General features: G+C 36.0%; 2 protein-coding genes across 4 annotated transcripts in view; both read left to right on the forward strand.

Annotated features, from left to right (window-relative positions):
• The window catches only part of LOC127796749 (SART-1 family protein DOT2), a 47,061-nt gene extending 34,511 nt beyond the window's left edge, over nucleotides 1-12,550 (forward strand). For all 3 annotated transcript variants that reach the window (XM_052329110.1, XM_052329109.1, XM_052329111.1), the window contains exons 11-13: nucleotides 2,888-3,108; nucleotides 9,424-9,508; nucleotides 11,974-12,550. In XM_052329110.1, coding sequence (XP_052185070.1) covers nucleotides 2,888-3,108; nucleotides 9,424-9,508; nucleotides 11,974-12,048 — 381 coding nt within the window. In that variant the 3' untranslated portion in view covers nucleotides 12,049-12,550. The remainder of the gene's footprint in view (nucleotides 1-2,887; nucleotides 3,109-9,423; nucleotides 9,509-11,973) is intronic.
• A 3,993-nt stretch (nucleotides 12,551-16,543) lies between these two features.
• LOC127798535 (E3 ubiquitin-protein ligase RGLG5-like) lies at nucleotides 16,544-20,741 on the forward strand. The gene is made up of 10 exons (XM_052332158.1): nucleotides 16,544-17,349; nucleotides 17,919-18,003; nucleotides 18,092-18,232; nucleotides 18,334-18,545; nucleotides 18,801-18,880; nucleotides 19,031-19,136; nucleotides 19,248-19,375; nucleotides 19,460-19,640; nucleotides 19,801-19,857; nucleotides 19,951-20,741. Exons 1-10 carry the CDS (start codon nucleotides 17,116-17,118, stop codon nucleotides 20,029-20,031), a joined length of 1,305 nt encoding a protein of 434 aa, XP_052188118.1. The 5' UTR covers nucleotides 16,544-17,115; the 3' UTR covers nucleotides 20,032-20,741.
• The last annotated feature ends 691 nt before the right edge of the window (nucleotides 20,742-21,432 follow it).

The following is a 21,432-nucleotide window of genomic DNA, read 5'->3' on the forward strand; positions in this document are numbered from 1 at the left end:
CAGGCAGTTATAACAACCGCTTTTGTCCTATTCTAGCCCTCATCTGTGGGCCCCCCTAGGCTAACAATCTGATGACAGAATTACAGCTAGGAAATGAAATAACAAAAATTACAGTAACAAGAAATATCAGCAGTAAAATGAAATAAAAATGACAGCAAGATAAAAAGAAGAATTCAAATTGGGTATCTCGGTCGAAGCTTGTGACAAGCTGTAGCCTTTATCCTCCTTTTATTCAATCTGATTTTCTTCCTCTTATTTCGGATTTATTCAACTTGATCTTCTTCCTCTTATTTCGGATTTATCTCCTTCCCACCGAGACTTCTTCCTCAACACGTCTTTAGTAATTTGTATATAAGCAATTCTAACCTTCCGTTTTTGATTGGTAAGTCCATCCACAACTTCTTTAGGAACTCTGTCATAGAATTTTTCTAAGTTATATAAATGCCATTTACAATTCCTTTGTTTATCTCAAATTCCTTGTTTTTCTTTCTCTTGCCTTAGCTAGTTTATATTTATCTCTTTTCCCATATTTTGTGTCAAGTTGTTATTATAAATTTTCATAAGCTTTTGGCTTTGCTTCACTAATTGTCTTCTTTGCTTTTATTTTTTTTGGGTCCAAGATATACCTCTTTAAGTTTTCTTTGTTAGAACATTTATGTAATATTTTCTAGCAAGTTGTCTTAGTTTTGATTTTTCCTTGTATCTCTTCATTATACCAAGACTCTTTTTGATTTTGGACTTCTCTTTGACTCTCTTAGAACCAATTTTTTTGCTGAATTTTGATTACTATACCAATGGATTTTGATATAAATTTATTTCTTCATATAATGTGTTATGATGGTGTTATTTAACATACAATAAAGGAAATTGTTAAATCTTGACGAAGGTTGATAAAGTTACTTGAGCCTTTGATTTTCAGAGATATAGTGCAAGAATCTTCATTTGGAAAAAATGCCCATACATCTTTTAATAGGTTAAGAATGTTGGCTAAAAAAAATACTATAAAGACCTCATTAGTCCAAAACCAAAAAGGGGGAAAACAAAAACAGAAAAGAAACTAGCAAAGGTGATGATCCAAAGGCTTTAAGTTGAGTATGTTGAAAATCAAATGTATGAAATGTAATTTTAGTAAAAATAGAAGTGTGGATTATGTTGTCAGGCGCAAAGATCAATCTATTTCTAGAAATGATCTGTTTAGGTTTCTTAAAACAATTGTTCAAAAGAATAAGAGATTATTGAAGATGTTACTCATTGAATCAAAGTGAGATGGTTAAAATGAAGAAGTGCGTCTAGCATCTTGGGATCATAAAATTCCTTTAAAGTTAAAAAGCATGTTTTCATGGACAAGTATAAGACCATATTAGTTACATGGCTTGTATTGTTGCAAAGTTGAAGTACCATTATGTATAAAATATCAGTGTGGCTGAATGAAAATGTGTAACCATAGTAGAAAAGTAAATTAGAAATTAGAATTATTCATGGTAATAAGGTTGGGTGGCAGATGTTAAAGAAAAGAGTGTGAGATGTGATTAAGATGAATAGGCATGCGAAAAGAGGATAAATAGCTTTACGGTGAGTGGTTGGAAGAAAAGAAGGTTGTAGTGGAAGAGGTATTGATATGATTATGGCCTTATGGAAATCCTTATACATGACATAGGGTATAATTGCCTTATAGAAGATATGATTATTGATAATGATTCGAGAATTAGAATTTATGTAGCTGACTACACCTAGTGGATTTAGGGTTTATAATGATGATGAACAAAAGAGACGGGGCATGCAAATTGGGTTCATTGCCTCCAATTGGCTTGGCCAGGGCCTTGGTTGAGCCACCTTGAGCATGTGGATTCTGGCTTAAATATGGGGTTCCAGTAACTATCTGTAAATTAGATACTAACTGGAAGATTTGTGATACATCTGTTGAAGTGTTGATTTACTTGGTGAGGAGGATGAAATTTGGTGAAAGAGATTGAGGCAAAGAAACCCCTTATTTCCCTTCCTATTTATCCTAGTCTTAGAAATATTCAAACCTATGGGGATGAAGGTGGAGATAGATTGGGGATTAGAGTCTTCAGCATGGATGATAGGAGCTGTTGTGGAGCCTTGTTTTGTACACTCGCTCTTTTAATATCTTTTTATTTCCTTTAGTTTGCAGAATCTTTATTAGATTGGGATTTGGATCAAGGAATCCTAGTTAGAGTAGATTGTTATCTATTAGTTGCTTATTAATAGTCCTTTTAGGTTGTAATTGAAGACAACATTGATTATTGACATTGGTTAATGATATTGTTTTTGAGTAATTGGGATTACTCTTGTTCTTTTGTTTCAGGTTTGCATCATATAGTATTTTAGATCTTCTGTATGGACTATGTCGATTGGATATACTACAGCTTTTGGTCTTTATTTGTACATGGGGGGCATGCCATTGATGCTTTTAATGATGCTTCTTATTACTTTTGGAGCAAATGGCTAGTTATAATAAGATATACACCATTCTTTGTAGTCTAATGGTAGAAAAGTGTAGTAGCATGTTCTCGCAAGATTTTGTATCAGGATTATGCAACTACCCTGGTGTTCTATTAAGACGTGACCACCTTTCTATAGAGATTGAAGGTTTGTGGCCTTAAAATTTCAAATCCTTTATTGCCTCATAAATTCTGTTGTAAAATAGCTATTTCCTTTGTAACATAACTACTATGAAATGTTCATCCCTAATTGTGGTGACTTGTATGGTTAAAGGGTACTGTTCGGCTACTACATTTGGATGGTAATTATTATGGTTTCTCATTCTTGTCTGTTCACATACATGCTAGACTGCTAGCAGCTATATTATACTTGATAGGAACTAAACCATAGTAGTAACCATTAATTCTTTGCTTGTTGCCAGTTGACCCCAAAAGAAGCTTTCCGGTTGCTTTCACACAAATTCCATGGCAAGGGGCCTGGGAAAATGAAACAAGAGAAGCGCATGCGCCAATATCAAGAAGAACTGAAGGTAAAACAAATGAAAAATTCTGATACACCATCATTATCTGTGGAAAGGATGAGGGAAGCTCAAGCTCAGTTGAAGACACCATATCTTGTTCTCAGTGGGCATGTTAAACCCGGGTACCTTTTCTTTTTTGATGACTACTTATTTATTTGTTGACATAGTTGTGGTTGCCAATATATTTACTGAAATTCTAATGACATTAGAGTAGCATCTGATAGGGATAGCAGGACTTCTGGGCACTAAAATGTTTTGCTTATATGGCAGCCTCATGTAGTGATTTCTGCTTGGGAGCTGCTTCTTTGTCAATACCAGTGCTTTTATCTTATTGATGCCTAAATCTTGCCATCACCCTTTTTAGGCACTGTCAATAATGGGTCATCATGCTTTGTTTAACTACTTGTGTGGCTATCTACTTGATGGAATATGTATATTTCCTTTATCTATTTCAAAGAACATCATCTATGCCTAAAAAGTACACTTCTAAGAAGCATGTGTTTATTCTGGGAACTAGCATCTGTTGACACTGCACAACATACATTCCAAATGTGTCATGTTGTACATTTGGAGAATACATGTACACATATCAGTCTGGGGATAAACATTCACTTCATAGGCACATAAAACACATAGGTTTACGAACTTAATACGTAAATATTAATTATAAAATATCAATTGGCGTGTGTCAATCTCTCTTCTTTTAAGCTTTCAATTTTAAAAATTTGAAAGCCAAAATCTCCATTTTGTTTATGAGTAAAAGCTTCAATATTAAGATTCTTCATTTTGCAGAACAGATAAAATGCAGAAAATTAATTGATTTTGAATATAAGTATGTAATTTTGTAAAGTAGAACTGAAGTAATTAGTAGTGTTTCCTTCCAGTCATTTGTTTGTGAGTTCTTCAATATTGTGTTATTCACATAACAGTGTCAGGACATATCCTTCTCGTGTTTGTATCTGTGCTTAGATATGCTCTTTCCAAAAAATCAAAAACAAGATTGATTTCTTTGATATAGTAGAATTATCTTTGGAGAACCTACTTTCATGCTCTCCTCTAAGCTCTTAGGCTAAAAAAAAATTGATTACTGTATTATAATAAAATGATATTCTGGAGAACGTGCTGAAGAATACCAAGAATGAAAATGAGGATTCAAAAGTCTAAAATGATGGTCTCTTATCCTATGACTGAAATTAAGAGATTAGGATAAAGAGATAAGAAGGAGATTAGAACTAAGAGATAAGAATCAAGAGATAAAGTTAGTTGGAGATTAGAATCAAGTGATAAACCCTGCTGTAACTGATGTACCCTATCTTCTTGTTTTTTCAAAATTTCTTTCCTATCTTAGGAGATGTAGGATATTTCTTGCATAAATACCCCATTAAAGAGATCAATTAATCAAGCTTCAAACTTCCCTTCATCAGGTAGGTCTCTTCCTAATCGAGTAAACTAATTCCAAGTTACTCAAATAAAGGTTTTTTCCTGTTTGTTCAGAATGTACTCTTCATGTTCTCCTATGGGCTTGCATGGCTCAGGTTACGGTAATGTATGTGGGGACAAATGGTATGCTTGTAATGTGGTTGTTAATAAAAACACAAGAACAATAAAGATGTCATTACCAAAACCTTTTATGTTTCTTTTTTTTTGTGTGTGTGTGGGGGGGGGGGGGGGGTGTGTAGGGTGAAATGAAATCATGCACAAATTTGTTCCAGAATTGTTTGCTTCGTGAAATGCAATGAAGTAATTGTGCCATTCTGATAATTGATTTTCTGGTATATGAAAAGCCTTTCAGTGAACCTCCTCTCTTGGCTTTGATCCTGAACTTTCCTATAGCAAACATTGTGCTGTCTAAGAAACAGATAAACTACTCCTGCTCTTAGAAGTTATCCTGTTCCCTGTGGAACTTGGCCTAGTTAGAAGTTATCAAGGGCGTGAACCTTGTTGGGGGAGGGGGGGGGGGAGGATAATGTGATGTTTTGCCGACTTCCAATAGAATTGACTTGCCTTTGCTCCCCAAAGTTATTGGGGGTAATAATGGCACTAGCAGTGCATGTGGGAGGGGGATGGGATGGAAATCAAGGTTGTTAAACTTGAGATTTTACAGTGGATCGAAAGAGAGTCCATAAACTCATATCGTAAAATCGTGAGATTTTAGGAACAATTAAAATACCCTTTAATGTATGTAAATATATGTTCATAATGACATAATTTTATAAAAAATGAATTAATATTACTTAATAACATGATTATTACAATTTACAACCTTATTTCTTATGAATGAAATACATGTTTGTACCTATTTTTAAAATAATTTCATCTATTAATTTCAAAAATATTAAATAATATGAAAATTCCAAAAATTAAGTCCATTTGTCATCATTCATCCATGATCCATCCACCATCACGTTGTAATGTAGATTCTTAACAACATAATGTAGATTTCTACTAATGATTTACTTGGATGTTACTTTTTTCTATGAAAATCTGAGTTTATAGTATAGAATCACGAGTCAATTCCGATTATTTGAAAATTTGAGTTTATAAGCGAGTTGACTTGTTTAAAGTTTCGTGACTCGTAAACTCATACGAGTTAGACTCACGAGTTTAACAACAATGATGGAAATAGATGGATGATAGTTATTCTAATTTAGGAGAGGCAATAGTAATGGAATGGAATGGAAATAGATGAAATTGCCATCCATTCTCTTGCAAAGCTTTATTTGTCTCCTCCAAATTGGGGAACAATGGATGGAGAACTTAATTTTATTTCTTGATGACATTAACCTTAATAGTTTTTAAAACTTTGAATTTTCCCTTGAAAACACTATTTTTCCCTTACCAACGTATTAATCATCATAAGCTTTTTCTAAATCTATAAACATCATATAAAAATCCTTTTGTTATCTCTGTAACTTTCTATTAGGCACTTCAATAAATATATAGTTCTATTTTTGACCTACCAAGCATAAAACTAAATGGGTTTACAAAACAGGTCGGCTTCTCTTCTTAATCACACTCACCCAAAATTTTCTAGTGTGGTTCATTAGCTTGATTCCTTTATAACTTCCAGAACTTTGAACATCTTCTTTATTCTTGTAACTGCCCTTACATTACACTTGTTTCTCCACATCCATTAATTATTTTTGAGAAATACTCCTTAATCTCTCCTTGATCACCTCCCTCTCATTTATTAATTTTGTTTTGGTTTTTGTCTTTTATACATTTTACTTTACTCAACTCCCTTTTTTCTTTCTCTTGCCTTGGCTAATTTATATGTATCTCTTTTCCCATCTTTGGTGTCACGTCTTAGGTGTAAATTCCATAAGTTTTTAGCTTTGCTTCTCTAATTGTCTTCTTTACTTCTTTTTTGGCCAGGATATACCTCTTTAAGTTTTCTTCATTACAACATTTATGAATGTGTTATAGCAAGGTCCACTAATTATGATTTTTCTATATAGCTCGCCATTCCACCACCAAGACTTTTTTTCCATTTGGTGCTTTCCTATGTGACTCTCCTAAAAGCATTTTTTATATATTTTGAATAGCAGTAGCTATTTCAATCCACATTTGATTTCCCGATCCTTCATTTCAATATTTTTTACCACACTTTTTCCTTTAAAGTAATTTATCTTTCACCTTTTAGATTCCATTATCTGATTCTTGAGGTTCGTTTTGTATTATTTTCTTAGAGATTGGCAATGGGGAGGTTATGGCGGTGTCCCCCTCTGCCTGTCCCTATACCCGCATCTCTGTTCTTGGCCTAATAAGTGTACCCTTGGGGTATTTTGTTTAACCCTTTATCCCTATTCTTGTATGGTAATGAGTAATGGGTATCCCATGAGTACTCATATACCTAAGATATTTCATTCTAACAAATTCACATTTATAAATAAATAACTTCACACCAATTTGATAACAAAGAAATCTAATGTTAATACAAGCAAAAAGATATAAAAGCAACAATTGGAATATTGTAAATTGTTCCAATACATTAAGTAATAAAAAATACCATGCTTGTTTGTCAGTGACAAAGGTGAGAGGCAAGATAGGCTATAACTAGGTTAAGTTTCAAGTTTGTGAGAATGTTTGTTTTGGATTTTTTTCCCTTGAATCTATGAATTGTAATACAAAATTAGATAAAATTATTTATATATATATAAAATAACTGTATCAGGGTAAGGTATGGGTAGAGGACCCTATCTTGCCACCCTACCTGTATTTGGCGAGTATTTTCAATACCTTACCCGTCTCCCCATGGATATTCTTTTATACCCAAACCCTCCCCTAATGTTTTGACAGGTACCCACAAGGTAGGGTAACCATTGGCATCCCTAAATTTTCTCTTTCATTTTTTATGAGAATATCAATGATAATAAGTTTATATTGGGTGGTTAGGATTCTCCCAGTATAGCTTTACAATACGAATGACATAAGTGGTTGTCTTGTCTTATAAGTAGTCTATTTGGGCAGTTGATATTCCATTTTAATATATGACCAAGTGCCCATCTCATTTATTAAACCTAGTATTGGCTATGATGAGCTCATATGTCATGGCAAAATCCATAATTGCTTTACCCTCTTTATTTCTGTCTCCAAATTCATAACTTCCATGTACATCTCTAAGCCCATTACTTTCTCTACTCATAACCATTTTAAATCACCTTTTATAATTATCTTCTGTCCTCTAGGTATTTCTTGTACTGACCCCTCTAAATCTTTCCATAAATTTGTCTTTTCATCCTCACCTAACCCAGCTTGTGGGGCATATGTACAAAACATATATATAATCTATTTCTTATAACAAGTTTAGCTGCAATAATCCAATCTCCTATTCTCTTTCACATCTATTATCCCATCATTTAAAGTCTGATCCACGATAATATCCACTCCATTCTTTGCCCCATCCTTCTCTGAATACGAAGTTTATATCCAAATTCTTTCCTCATTTTAGCCTCTCTTCAACCCATCTCATCTCTTGGAGGCACATAATATTAAATTTTCTCCCAATCATCATGTTCCTCGCTCATAGATTTTCTTATCAAAGTCCCAATATTCCATGATTCAATTCTTAATCTATGATTCTGGAGTCTGGACTAACTTCTTTAGTAGCATTCATCTATGATTGCAAGAATGCAACACTATATCGGGGCATTGATGCAACAACCCTAGCTCATTTTTCACAACATTCTTATAAGCAGCATGCTGATATTGGGTTATGCCCCCAATGATTTTCTATTTGTCTAGAATTTATGTTGTTTGATCTGATGAGTTTCATGTTGGCTATTAGCTACTTTTAACGTAACCCTCCTTATCTGAGCTTCAGACCAGCTGTAAATAGTGATCCACAGGCAGGGTTCTCATCATCCATTCAAGCAGCAATAATTTTATTTTTAGCAAATATTAATGCGTAATCCCAACACTGCATTGCAATGAAAGCACTCTCAATTCTCTCTCCAGAGGTCTCAAAATAAAAAGAGCATCATCTGTGATGCAAAGATGCATGGCACCAATGTACTTACCTGTTCTATTGCTTACTTCAAAACCTTTTCACCCATCCTCTATTCTTTTCCTTTCTTTCTTTTTCTTTTTTTTTCCCCCCCAGAGCATAATATAGGGCCACCATATCAGAATGAAGAGAAAGGGGAGAAGGATTTTCCCAACAATGCTGGATTAAGCTAACTTGTACAGTTCTTCCTGTGATCAATCTGGTCACTGGTGGAATTCTCGTAGCTATATTTTTTTAATTATAAATTTGTTCTTTGTTGCAATGCCATTGTTCATGTCTTCAATTTGTTAATTTTTTCATCTGCAATATAGAAAGTATATTATGACATGGAGATGCCAGCACAACAATTTTAAGGGAAACAAGGACATGGCTTTGTAAAGACATCAGTAGATAAATTATTTGATAGACAGATGTAAAAATTATTATTACTTATTCTTTTTTCATGTTACAAACACAATTCCAATTTATTAGATAATGAAAATTTGTTGTTACATTTTCCCTTTTTGGAATAAATATAAATAGATATTCCTAATATCTATTTTAGAAAGCACAATTAATAAATAGGTTAAAAGATTTTGGATTTAAAATTATTGAAATTAAAAAATTTTGCTAAAAAATACAACTCATGTTTTTGTTTCGTGATTGATTTCTACTTGAATTTTTTAAACTTGTAATTTTGTATTATTTATTTAAGTGGTTGACAATGTGTACAAGTGCCCCCCCCCTCCCAAAAAAAAAAAAAAACACACACACACACAAACAAAAAGCTAGTATACAACCTGCTAGGATGCTGTTTGCCTAGAGGAACAGGATGTACTAAAATAGTGAAGCTTAATTTTGAATGTGGTATCTGTAATAAAGATATGTTTCTGGCTGCAATTTATTCATCTGACTTACTTTATTCTACTTGCTTGCTTTCAATTGACTGCAGGCAAACTAGTGATCCTAGAAGCGGTTTTGCTACAGTTGAGAAGGACCTTCCTGGGGGCTTGACACCCATGCTTGGAGACAGAAAGGTCAGTGTACCTTTTCTTATGTTATTTTTTCCTCGTCCGTGTCTTTCTATGCACATGGAGACTGACCTTATTCTGATATGCTTTTGGATGCATTAGTAATGTGGGTATATATGTCATGATTACCCACATGGTACACCCAGTACTAGGTCAGCAGATGCCCATGATTCTATAATCTTTCCCTTCAAATGTTGAACTTCCACATATGACGACTTCTACTCTCAAGATAGGATGTGGATCTTCCCAACTTCTTTATTTATTTGGGTATCAGGTTTCAATTAAGGTAGCACATACTCAGTACTCTGTCAGAGCCGAATTCTGACGGTTAATTCTTCTCAATCCGAGAAGAATCAAGGGAATTGAGAGGGGAAAACAGAGAGAATTGAGAGAGAGAGAGAATTGGCGGGAAAGAGAGAATTGATGAATTGGTAATTCTCAAAAGATGCTTCAGGAGAGAGGACTCAGTGTATTATATACTGATCCAGCTCCCCTAGGCACCAAGGGCCACTTGGCCAATTACAATTATTCAAATTCAAACTTTAGGCCTAACTGCCTAACCACCATTCCTGCTTGTTCTACAATCAACTAACAATTGACTAATTACAATTAAGCCCCCCATAAACAATCGTTCTCATGACATACTCATTTTGGATAGCACATTCTCAACTTTAGTTATTTGGGATGAGGACTTAATTTGAGATAGCATGTAGATCTTCACAATTTCCTAGTATGTTGTTCCTTTGATAGAACAACAAACTTCAGCGTATCATTGCCCCCCCCCCCCCCCCCCCCCCCCTCTCTCTCTCTCTCTCTCTCTCTCTCTGTATGACTGTCAAAATATCTTGCTTAGTGCTACAAGGTTTTTGTCCATGGCGTCTGACCATAATTTCCAAAAGGCATCCCCCTCTATCTCCTCTCTAACTTATCCACAATGCATGTTTGGCATTTGTATAAAAAAATTTATGTTCTCAAATGAGACAAGAAAATTAGTTCAATACTTCTACATATCATTGGTCATGTTGGAGACATCTCTATTTTTCCCTTGGAAAACCTCTAGGATTATCATTGCTTAGCTTTTAATTTGTATCTTACCATCAAATGAAATGTGAATAACTGTCCACTCTTTGAAACAAGGGATGCTCTTGGTTTTGTTGGTGCTAGAAACAATTTTGTCTTCTCCCTATTATTATATCTCTAGAGTCAGTAATTTTATATGAGCAACTACTGAACTCACTCACTAGCTGCTCTTACTCTTCAATTCTTTGTTTAAAGTCTGTCCTGTGAAAGTGTTTTTCAAGAATCACTAAGGCACTTTGTGTAGTGTTTGGCCAAGTTATTTAGGAAATGCTTTTACGTTTTTTTTTGTATTGGACCAATGATTGGAAAAAGAAGGCATTTTTAATAATCAAATTAACAAAAAGGGAATTGATAGAAACACTTTTATACGACCTGAGATATTGTCTCCCAATTATTGCTTGTTAATTCTAACTATATTTGCCATTCTGTGGCGTATTGACACCCTTTGGTCTTTCCCTCATTGCTGAGATTGATGACCAGCAATAATTCATGTAATTATTCGAAGGGTTTTCAGTTTTCTGTTATTAGTAACATTTTGGTTTTTATTTTTTTGTTTTTAGTTAGAAAAATGAAATCATTTTTGATAATTTTATTTTGCTTTATATTTTATTTGTTTATTTCTTCTCCCTCCTAGTTATGTTTCCATGTTATACTGGTTAGTTTCACAATATCAACTGTGTTGAAAAATGACATTATCTTCATTCTAGCCATCTTGTGAAATTTTTCCATATGACAGTGATGTTTGAACTTTATCTTATCATTCCCTCATTAGAGGGTTGTGTCAAGAAGGGCATCCGGTATAAAATTTTTCGCAGATTTGTATTGTCTATGTGACTTTTAGAAGTCAATTGACATAGTGAATGCAAATCACTAGTCCTAGCTTGGTTAGGATAAAGTGTATTTGATGATGATAATTTCTTCTCCCTCCTCTCCATTGGCAATGTTTGGCAACTCCCACTAGTGGTGGAGAAGAGCCAGTCGTGGGAAGGGAGAGAGATCTACAGGTAGGCCCATACGGAAGGGGAAGGGAAAGAAATAAAAACAAAATGGTGTTCTCATTTTCTCAAAATATTTTTATAACTTCTGATCTTTTTTGAAAACAAAACAAAGAAAGGCTGCATAGGGGAATGACCTTCCCCCTATCCTCCTAAAGTGGAGACCTTCATGCATTGGAGATGTTATTTTTGAAAATGAGAACAAGTAATCACACGCAATCTGTTATTTTCACTGTCAAAATTTTGAAAATGAAAATTGAAAATAAATGCCCAAGGAAACGGACCCTAACCTTTTGCATGCATGAGGTTGATTGGGATGCTAAGTCAATCAAGTGTTATTTATACTCCTATACAAATCTGTTTCTAAGTCTTGAAATTTTTGCTGTACTCTTTTAGGTCGAGCACTTTCTGGGGATAAAGCGGAAGGCAGACTATGGAGATATGGCCCCTCCAAAGAAGCCAAAAACGTGAAGTTTCATGTGGTTGTCCACGGCTGGATGACATGCACATTTTTTGAGGCATTCATTTTGAGTAGCTAATCCCAGCAAATGGCAATAAAGCACGCTGCAGTTGCTAGCCTGCCAGGGGCATATGTTGTCTTCACTCACGTCTCTGAGCTACTTACTGTATATAACATACTCTACTTACAGGAAGAAGTTGCTCTTGGGTGAAGTGCACAACTTATCTGGACTCAAAAGGTGTAATGCTAATTTGGTTTTCTGCCCAACCAATCTAATGATTTCGATCAAGGCTTTTACACTAGGAATCTCAAGTAGTAATTACTCCTTCCCAAGTAATGGAAAGATTATGTTTATTTACGTTCTAGTCATAGTAAAGGAGTGGCATGATACTTCCCACCTGTTTCAGTAAAAAAATGTAAGAAGTTACAGTTGAATCTCGACTAGAAATCTGAGCTTACGATATTTTATGGATTTTTTTTTTATTTGATTTTAGCTAGATGAGATTCATATTCTGTTCATTGGTGAGAGGTGGAGTAATATTTGGCGTTCATCCATACATCTGATAAAGTTATGGGTTTAAATTCTCATAAAGAACAAGAGATGTGGCAGAAATATATGAAAATCTAGAATTTATATAACTGATTTCCTAAAGGGTGGATATGTTGTTGTAAAGAACAAGAAACGTGGCCGAGGTAACTGTACTAAGCGTAGCAAATGACATAATAGTTTACTGGGGCACTGGAAGATTTGGAAAGATTGTGATACAATCTGCAAATATCGTATAATGTAAGGACTGCCGGAAAAGTCACGGGTCCTGGGCACGGCCACTCTTACTCGGTCGTACAATTGGGCCTCTTCAGTGTCTAGATATGTGTGTGTGTGTGTGTGTGTGTCAAAGGCTTGCTATGTGTCATGGCAGTATCTCAACGGCCCAAATAGCACACTTATTTGATAATCTCGAAAATTTTCAGGGAGAACCTGAGAATACTGTATTGTGTAGGGTCCAATGAGAAGGTCTCATGGTTGCCTTGACAGTCGTGAAGAGGCCCGATATAATCACTTCAGTTCATCTGGAGATTTCCTCCGGCCCAAAATTAAGAACTGGGAAGAGTGGAATTTCAAAAAATATTTGGGGGGGGGGGGGGGGGGGGGGGGGGTGGTAACGTCTGAATTAGAGAAAAAGTCTTTTGAGTCTTTTTGGGTACAGTTTAGAAGAAAGAAAAAGACCGAATCACACGAAAGAAAAATTTAACAATATTTTGTCAACGTTTAGAACTGTTTTTAGTTTTCAATTCTAATTCTATAATTAGCAATATCCGAACATTTTCAAAAATCTGTAGCATTCATTTTAAGAAAATATCAAAAAAGTATGTTTTTTAATTCATAATAAAAATTTCAAAAAAAAAAAATCAATGAGAGATTTAATTATTCAATAAAAGGTTAAAATAAAAAATTAGAAATATTTTTTACAACTGAATATATCCTAAACATTTTCTTCCTTGAGTCTAAATAGGAAAAGTTTAGGAAAAACTCACAAACTAGAGGGTATTGACTAATTTTAGAAAGAAAAATTTAGCCATCGTGAAGAACTTTTATAGTTGTTATGGGGTGTGTGGCCTTTACCAATCTGACTGGATTTGATGTGATATGGCCTAGAAAAGGAGCCACTTTAGTACCGTCTCCTTTAATAGTATATTTGGTTGGATTTGAATTCTGACATTAACAATATAAAAATTGAGAAAGAAAGGGGTGTAGGCCCTATTATAAGGGAGGTGAAACCCCGCCGACAGATCATCCCTCTAGAATCAAATATCAAGTTGTGTTAAGTAAAAATGGCCCAATAATATCTAAATGAAAAAAAAAAGAAGGGCCCGGCCTATTATCCTAACCCAACAACCTCCCTAGGCTGGGAACTACCCTCCCATGGAAAGTAACCAGCAATTGCACTGGCAACCTTTTCTTGCGTCTCAATCCTAACAATCCGTAAAATTGGACCCTCTTTTCAACCCAATACGAAATCAACTATCAGTTTCTCAGAAGGGAATTACCCAGGAAACAACGGATACTTTGATTAGGCAAACGCGGCTGATGATGATATATTTCTTGTTTTTATTCATCTAACTAACCCCTATATATATATATATACTTCACCTGGTTAGACGAAAGAAACCATGTGGACGCTGCTTATTGTTTAATCCTGAATTTAATTCCTCAAATGAAATTACGTGTACGATAACGTTGTCGTATATATATATATATATTTTGTGTTTATGCAAACTTGAAGCCGATTTGCATTTTCTTGATCACGCCTCTCTCTAGATCAGGAGCTTTGCGAATATGTGAATATATATAATCACTTCAATTCATCAGTGGATTTCCTTCAGCCCAAAATTAAGAACTGGCAAGAGTGGAGTTTCTAAAAATATTGGGGGGAACTTCTGAATTAGAGAAGTAGTCTGAATCTTTTTGGCTACAGTTTAGAAGAAGAAAAAAAAAAAAAAGACCGAATCACATGAAAGAAAAATTTAACAATATTTTGTCAACGTTTAGAAATGTTTTTAGATTTCAATTCTAATTCTATAATTAGCAATATCCTAACATTTAGGGGTGAACAAAAGTTCGATTAAATTGAACTAATTGAATCGAACCAAAAAGTTCGGTTGATTCGGTTTGGTTATTTTGTTAAAAATATTCAAAAAATTGAACCGAATTGAAGTTGTGGCAAATACTGAACGCCCACCCCCCGTCCCCCCTGCGTCGAACCGAACTGGTCACACCTCTCTCATGCAGGCTCGACACCGCATGGGCCTGTCTGTACTTCTCTTCGTTCTTCTCTCTCTCTATCTCTTTCTCGCGTTTCGCCATTTCGACTTCGTGTTCTCTTCTTTTCAAGTTTGAGTCTTCATAGATCTGGCAAAGACGAAAGCAATTCGCTGGCGAAAGATAAAGGCGATTCGATGGTGATGGCGAAGGCGAAGGCTCTTCGATGCTTCGTAGATCAGGCACTGGTCGAAGGCTCTTCGTCTTCATCTCTTTTTTCTCCTTCCACCATTTGTCGCCGTCGCCAATGGCGAAGAAGAAGACGAAGGTCGAAGACGAAGACAACGCCGATAGTTTTTCAGTAAGTTTTCCGGCTACTTTTCTTTTACATTGAAAGTTTGAAACCTAGATTTACTAAAATCTAACCATTAGATACTTTTAATTTTTGGGTACGTGGGTCACCGTGGTTGGGGGAATTCGATGATTTGTTCCGAGCATTGGAATCGTCGCCCGGCTAGGTGGTCAACAACAATAGCAAGGTCGATCTTTGGGTTATTTTTTTCTTCCAGTTCAATTTTCGGTTCGGTTCTCGGTCATCACAATTTAGGTTTTGGTTAGTTCGGTTTGTTGGGGTTAGTCGATCGATTCGGTTCAGTTATTGTATATAGTTCGGTTTGGTTCATAATTTTTGATCAATTTGATTCAGTTATAATCGATTTCACTCTTATTAGCATTTTAAAAAATTTGTACTATTCATTTAAAGAAAATATCAAAAGTATGTTTTTTAATTCATAATAAAAATTTCAAAAATAAAAAAAATCAATGAGAGATTTAATTATTCAATAAAAAATTAAAATCTAAAAATAAAAAAAAAATATTTTTTTCAACTGAACATATCCTAAACATTTTCGTCCTTAAGTCTAAATAGGAAAAGTTTAGGAAAAACTCACAAACTAGAGGGTATTGACTAATTTTAGAAAGAAAAATTTAACCGGGGGTGTGGCCTTTATCAATTGGATTTGATGTGATATGGCCCAGAAAAAGAGCCACTTTAGTACGTACCATCTCTTTCAATAGTACATTTGATCGGATTTGAATTCTGATATATAACAACAAAAAATTTATTGGCTGCAAATAAGTTGAGAAAGAAGAGAGTGAGCCCTATAAGAAAGGTGGAACCCATACACCAATTCCCTTACAGATCATCTCTCTCGAATCAAATATCAAGCTCTTATGCTCGAAGGGCATAGTAAAGTGGTAAAGGGGATAGACCGGAAACTTGTCTGGAGATTTTTAGTGTGAGTTCGATTCTTGAGTGAAGTAAAATACTTTCTTTTAAGAGAGGATCTTAGAAGTGATATTAGTGGTGCTAAGACTTATCATCTTGATCATTTGGGCACATCTTTCAATTTACTTCCTCAGTATAATTTTAGGGACAGGGTAGTTGAGAACGTCAATAATAGAGCATAATCCAAAAATATCAAGTTATTATGTTAAAATGAGCCCAATAATATCTAAATGAAAAAAAAAAAGAAAGAAGGGCCCGGCCTATTATCCTAACCCAACAACCTCCCTAGGCTGGGACCTACCCTCCCCTGCAATTGCGCAGCAGTTGCACTCGCAACCCTTTCTTGCGTCTCAATCCTAACAATCCGTAAAATTGGACCCTCATTTCAACCCAATACGAAATCAACTTTCAGTTTCTCAGAAGGGAATTACCCGGGAAACAACGGATACTTTGATTAGGCAAACGCGGCTGATGAGGATATATTTCGTGTTTTTATTCATCTAACCCCTATATATACTTTCACCTACTTTCGTCGAAAGAAACCATGGACGCTTATTGTTTAATCCTGATTTGATTCCTCAAATGAAATTACGTGTACGATAACGTTGTCGTATATATATATATATATATATATATTATATTTTGTGTTTCTGCAAATTTGAAGCCGATTTGCATTTTCTTGATCATGCCTCTCTCTAGATCAGGAGCTTTGCGAATATGTGAATATATATCCGAAGGTCAACGAAATTGGCATCTACAGTTTGTAAAGTCGGTGTTTGATTCGGTCAATTACTTGTGGCCGCCAGACTTCTCCTATGGTCTTATATTTCATATTGTCTCGAAGTTTGAAAGTCATTCAGGCCTTGCTATATATGTACAGAATTGCAATTAGTACTATAGTTCTTTGCAACAGGATCAGAGCAGAAAGATTTTTTTAATCTGGGTGTTTTGGGAAGGTTTAAGAAGTTGGTTTTTGTTGCACTTCCAGGGTTTTATTAGTCTGCAAATTGAAGAGCCTAATTGTTATTTATGGGAGGTAGAAGTTCGAAAGGGACAAGCCGGAGGCAATTTTCATTTGGTTCATCATCTTCATTCAATCAAGAATCGTACCCTCCTCCTCCTCCGCAACAGATCCCGTATTACACTCCTCAGCATCACCATGCCTCCTCAAGTTATGGCTATGCAGCTCAATCTCCCTATCCTTCTCGGAATTTGGATACCAAATACTCGAGGATAGCTGATAATTACCAGACGTTGGAACAGGTTAAACCCGAAATCACTGCAATTTTGTTCTTCCCTTGTCAACTTTTATTCACTTGGCAGTTTTGGTGCTTCGCCACGCAAAAACTATGCAGAAGAAGCAAACAATCTTTTTCCTGCCCTTTTGCGTGTTTGTGGACTATTGTTATTGTATTAAGCAAATTCTGAACAAAAATATGCTTCTAGTCATTGATTTCAAACAAACTAAATCAGATTTTAGTATTCCTCCAGCATTCATGGAAGAGGAAAATGAAATATGGCGAGCTCCAATCTCGAAAAATTTAAAATTCTAGATCAAATCAACGATTCCTCTCAAGTTTGGACTCAGTTTATCTGTCATTGCGCGTACATTAATTTAGAAGATCAGCTCCCTAACTGCAACATCTTTGTAACCTCCTGCAGGCTCATCCTTCTAATTTATATTAGTACAGATTCAAACATGGGTGCATGTTTACTTATCTTAACATTCACAACAAAAAACAATTTTATCATGTACTTAGCTTGATGGGAACTAGCAAAAATATCAGCATTTTAAGACTTAAAACGGTATTTTTCTTGTTCCTTCTCTGCAGGTTACTGATGCACTTGCCTATGCAGGACTAGAGTCCTCTAATCTCATTGTTGGTATCGATTTTACAAAGAGCAATGAGTGGACAGGTTCAGACCTATATGTTCATATACTTTGAAATCCTAGTAACTAATTTCCACCGAGCAATCTGATTTCTTTTTCTTTTCTTAACCTCAGGTTCCAGGTCATTCCACCGGCGAAGTTTACATCACATCGGGAATGATCTAAATCCCTATGAACAAGCAATATCCATTATTGGGAAAACTTTATCTGCTTTTGATGAGGATAACTTAATCCCTTGTTTTGGATTTGGAGACGGTAATTATTGTTTGCAAGATAAAGAGTCCACACGTGCTTGCCTAGAATCAGCATTAGGATTTGGAGATGATTTGTGTCTCTCTTGTTTATATTTTTTGCAGCCTCAACCCATGATCAAGATGTTTTCAGCTTTTACCCAGACGGGAGATTTTGTGATGGATTTGAGCAAGTGTTGAGACGATACAGAGAAATAGTTCCACATCTTCGACTTTCAGGACCTACTTCTTTCGCACCCATAATCGAAATGGCTACGAGCATTGTTGAGGAAAGTGGAAGCCAGTACCATGTGTTGCTACTAATTGCTGATGGTCAGGTGATTCCCCTGACAGAGACTTCATCTTGGTTGTTGATTTGTTTCGTTTCAGCATCTTCCAGATTTACTAGCCATGAATGCTTGGAGTTTCTAATAATTGTTAGTTAATCTTGTAAAGAAACAGATGAATACGTTTTGGCTGAAAATTTATACTACTAGGATTAGTAGGAGCAAGTGAATTTGATCATCATCATACGTTATTCATTTGCTCACTTCAATATTTATATATGCTTCATGGAAATTGCCTGTCCATAGGTCACAAGAAGTATTGATACGCCAAATGGTCATCTCAGCCCACAGGAACGAAAGACTATCGATGCTATTGTCAAAGCCAGGTAAAACGTTTTCCGTAGCTTAAGCTTTTGATCATAGTTAGAAAGACCATCAATGCTCTTAGTTATGATGAGCTATAAAGGCTTCACAGAGGATGAAGACCCCAGATAATGGCAATAAGGCTTGATACGTTGTTGTTGTTGTAACTGCAGCGAGTACCCCTTGTCAATTATCTTAGTTGGAGTAGGAGACGGACCTTGGGACATGATGAGGGATTTTGACGATAACATCCCTGCTCGAGCCTTCGACAATTTTCAGGTTTGCACCAGCTAGTTTGTGTAATTTGAGTAGCAAAATATTGTGTCTTCCCATGTCAACAACTCTTCAACACTCGCTTAATTGATCGGGACTGCTTTTTGTCTTTGACAGTTTGTGAATTTCACCGAAATAATGTCGAAGAAGGTGGATCCAATAAGGAAACAGACGGAATTTGCTCTTGCTGCTTTGATGGAAATACCTTCTCAATACAAAGCAACAATTGAATTGAACATATTGGGGTAAACTAATTCTTTCATTTAGAGTTTAGTCTACAGTTGCAGAAACAAATCTACTCATATATTTTCTCTTTGTTTTCTAAGCAGTCAACAGACGGAGGATGCTCCAAACAGGGTTGCTCTTCCCCCACCTCTTGCAGCTTCTCTTGGCAATAGCTCAAAGCCACACCACTCGAGCACTTTCCAGCATAGTTTTAGAACCCCTCTTTATCCAGAATATGACACAGTAACCGGCAACTCTCTCTCCAATTCTGTTAATGATAATCGAGTAAGTAAACGTTCACATATAATGTAGTCCATCCCATTGAGTTAAACTAGCTGCTTCCCCAATCTGCGACGCCAACAAAAATCACATTTTCTATCCTCCATAATCACCGTGCCGTAGGGATGGGGTTACTAATCTTTTACATATTCTTGTTTTGTTAAAGGTTTGCCCGATTTGTCTCACTAATCTAAAGGACATGGCTTTTGGTTGCGGACATCAGGTAAATTACTCTCTAAACATAAGAGGTTCTCCATTCTTTCTTCATGACATATTTCCTCTTGGGTTTTTAGTCTTACTGAAAAGCAAATCGCAGACATGCTGTGAATGTGGAGAAGACCTTGGACTGTGCCCAATTTGCCGTGCCCCCATCAAAACCAGAATAAAGCTATATTAGTAGGCTCTTGGACATCGCCGAGATCTGTTGCTGCTCTTGGTTTCAGCAAAGTTAAATAGGTGGATGGATGCATCCAATGGCCATGACCATTGACCAGAAGCAAGAGAACGTTTAGCTGTCGAACAGTTTCTCTTTCCATCTTCATTTCTGTTCTCGGACTTCTATTCAAGGCTTATTAAGTTATAATGACCTGAATTTACCTGTTCTGGATGGTCCAGCAACACTATTGGTTCTCTCTTCTGGCATACGGGGGAACTGGAAGTCGTGATGAAATTGATCGATCAAATTACTAGAGGTGGAACGTTGGCTGATGTGAAATGGCTGGAATTCGTGCTTGCTGCTTAGTTCTTAGACAGTGAAGATTGGGGAATGAAACCCCATGCTCATCCTATGATATGCTCCTATGCAGCTGCTGGGCTGCTTGTTGGAGGAAGATTTTAAGGGATTGGGTTTTTAGTTTGTGAATGAAGTTTTGATCTACTCGTTTTCTTTGCTTCTTTTATGTGTTTGTTTATTTATTGGGATTTTTTTAGAACTTCAAATTTTCATACTGTTCACAATTTAGAGAGAAACTAGAAAATAGGAATAGGAAATTGAGTGTAGGGTTGTCAATTCTTTTATCCCAGCAAAGACTGTAAACATTCTTCACTGTTCTGTAAGGTTTACAACCAACAAATTCTTGATGTATGAAGCATTCCGACTTTCAATTATACATTATTTGTGAGGGTCTCTGCTCTAATTTTGGATCTAGAATACAGCCCGCATAGGTCAATGGGTCTTATGCTTAGGACCCCCAAAAAGTGGGGGCCCCAAAAAATTTGCAGAGGTCGCCAACCCTGCCCAAAATGAGGTCGTTGGCCCCTATAGTAGGGGGAGGGGGAGTTTGCTAAGGTGGTCGTCCTTGTCTAGGAGGCCACTGACAAGCAACGACCAACTAGTTCTTGGCCCCCAAAAAGAGGGGCCCAAAAAATTTTGTAAAGGTCGCTTACTTTACCCAGAAGGAGTCGACCGACGGTCGACCACCCAGGGATATGGGCGTCGGCGAGAAAGAGAGAGAGAGCCTGTCGTCCATGGCAGCTCTTTTTTTTTTTTTTTTCAATTTTTTGGTAACGCCATATCACGAGCGCCCTCATCTACTAGCCCCAGAGTATGGCGAAGGAGTTAAATCAAAGAACTTGGTGGCCCTCGGTTTCGATCCCAGAACAACACTCTGACTATGATGGAAAAGGCTCCAAACGAAATTGTCAAGACCACCGGGCTATGCCCTTGGGGTGTCCATGGCGACTCTTTTAGTTCTACAAAAGTCTTGGTAGAGTCTTCCCTTTGATACTAAAAAAAAAAAGATAAAATGGCATCCTAAATAAATGAATATGAAAGGGTAACAAATTAAATCAAGGTTTC

This window comes from Diospyros lotus, chromosome 3 (genome assembly GCF_014633365.1).
Source record: "Diospyros lotus cultivar Yz01 chromosome 3, ASM1463336v1, whole genome shotgun sequence".
Taxonomy (NCBI): Eukaryota; Viridiplantae; Streptophyta; class Magnoliopsida; order Ericales; family Ebenaceae; genus Diospyros; species Diospyros lotus.

Excerpts from the sequence above, each read along its gene's own strand:
- LOC127798535 (XM_052332158.1), top strand. The coding sequence starts at position 17,116 with ATGGGAGGTAGAAGTTCGAAAGGGACAAGCCGGAGGCAATTTTCATTT. Across the intron at positions 17,350-17,918 it reads ATTACCAGACGTTGGAACAG|GTTACTGATGCACTTGCCTA; the intron begins GTTAAACCCGAA and ends CCTTCTCTGCAG. Across the intron at positions 19,137-19,247 it reads GAGCCTTCGACAATTTTCAG|TTTGTGAATTTCACCGAAAT; the intron begins GTTTGCACCAGC and ends TGTCTTTGACAG.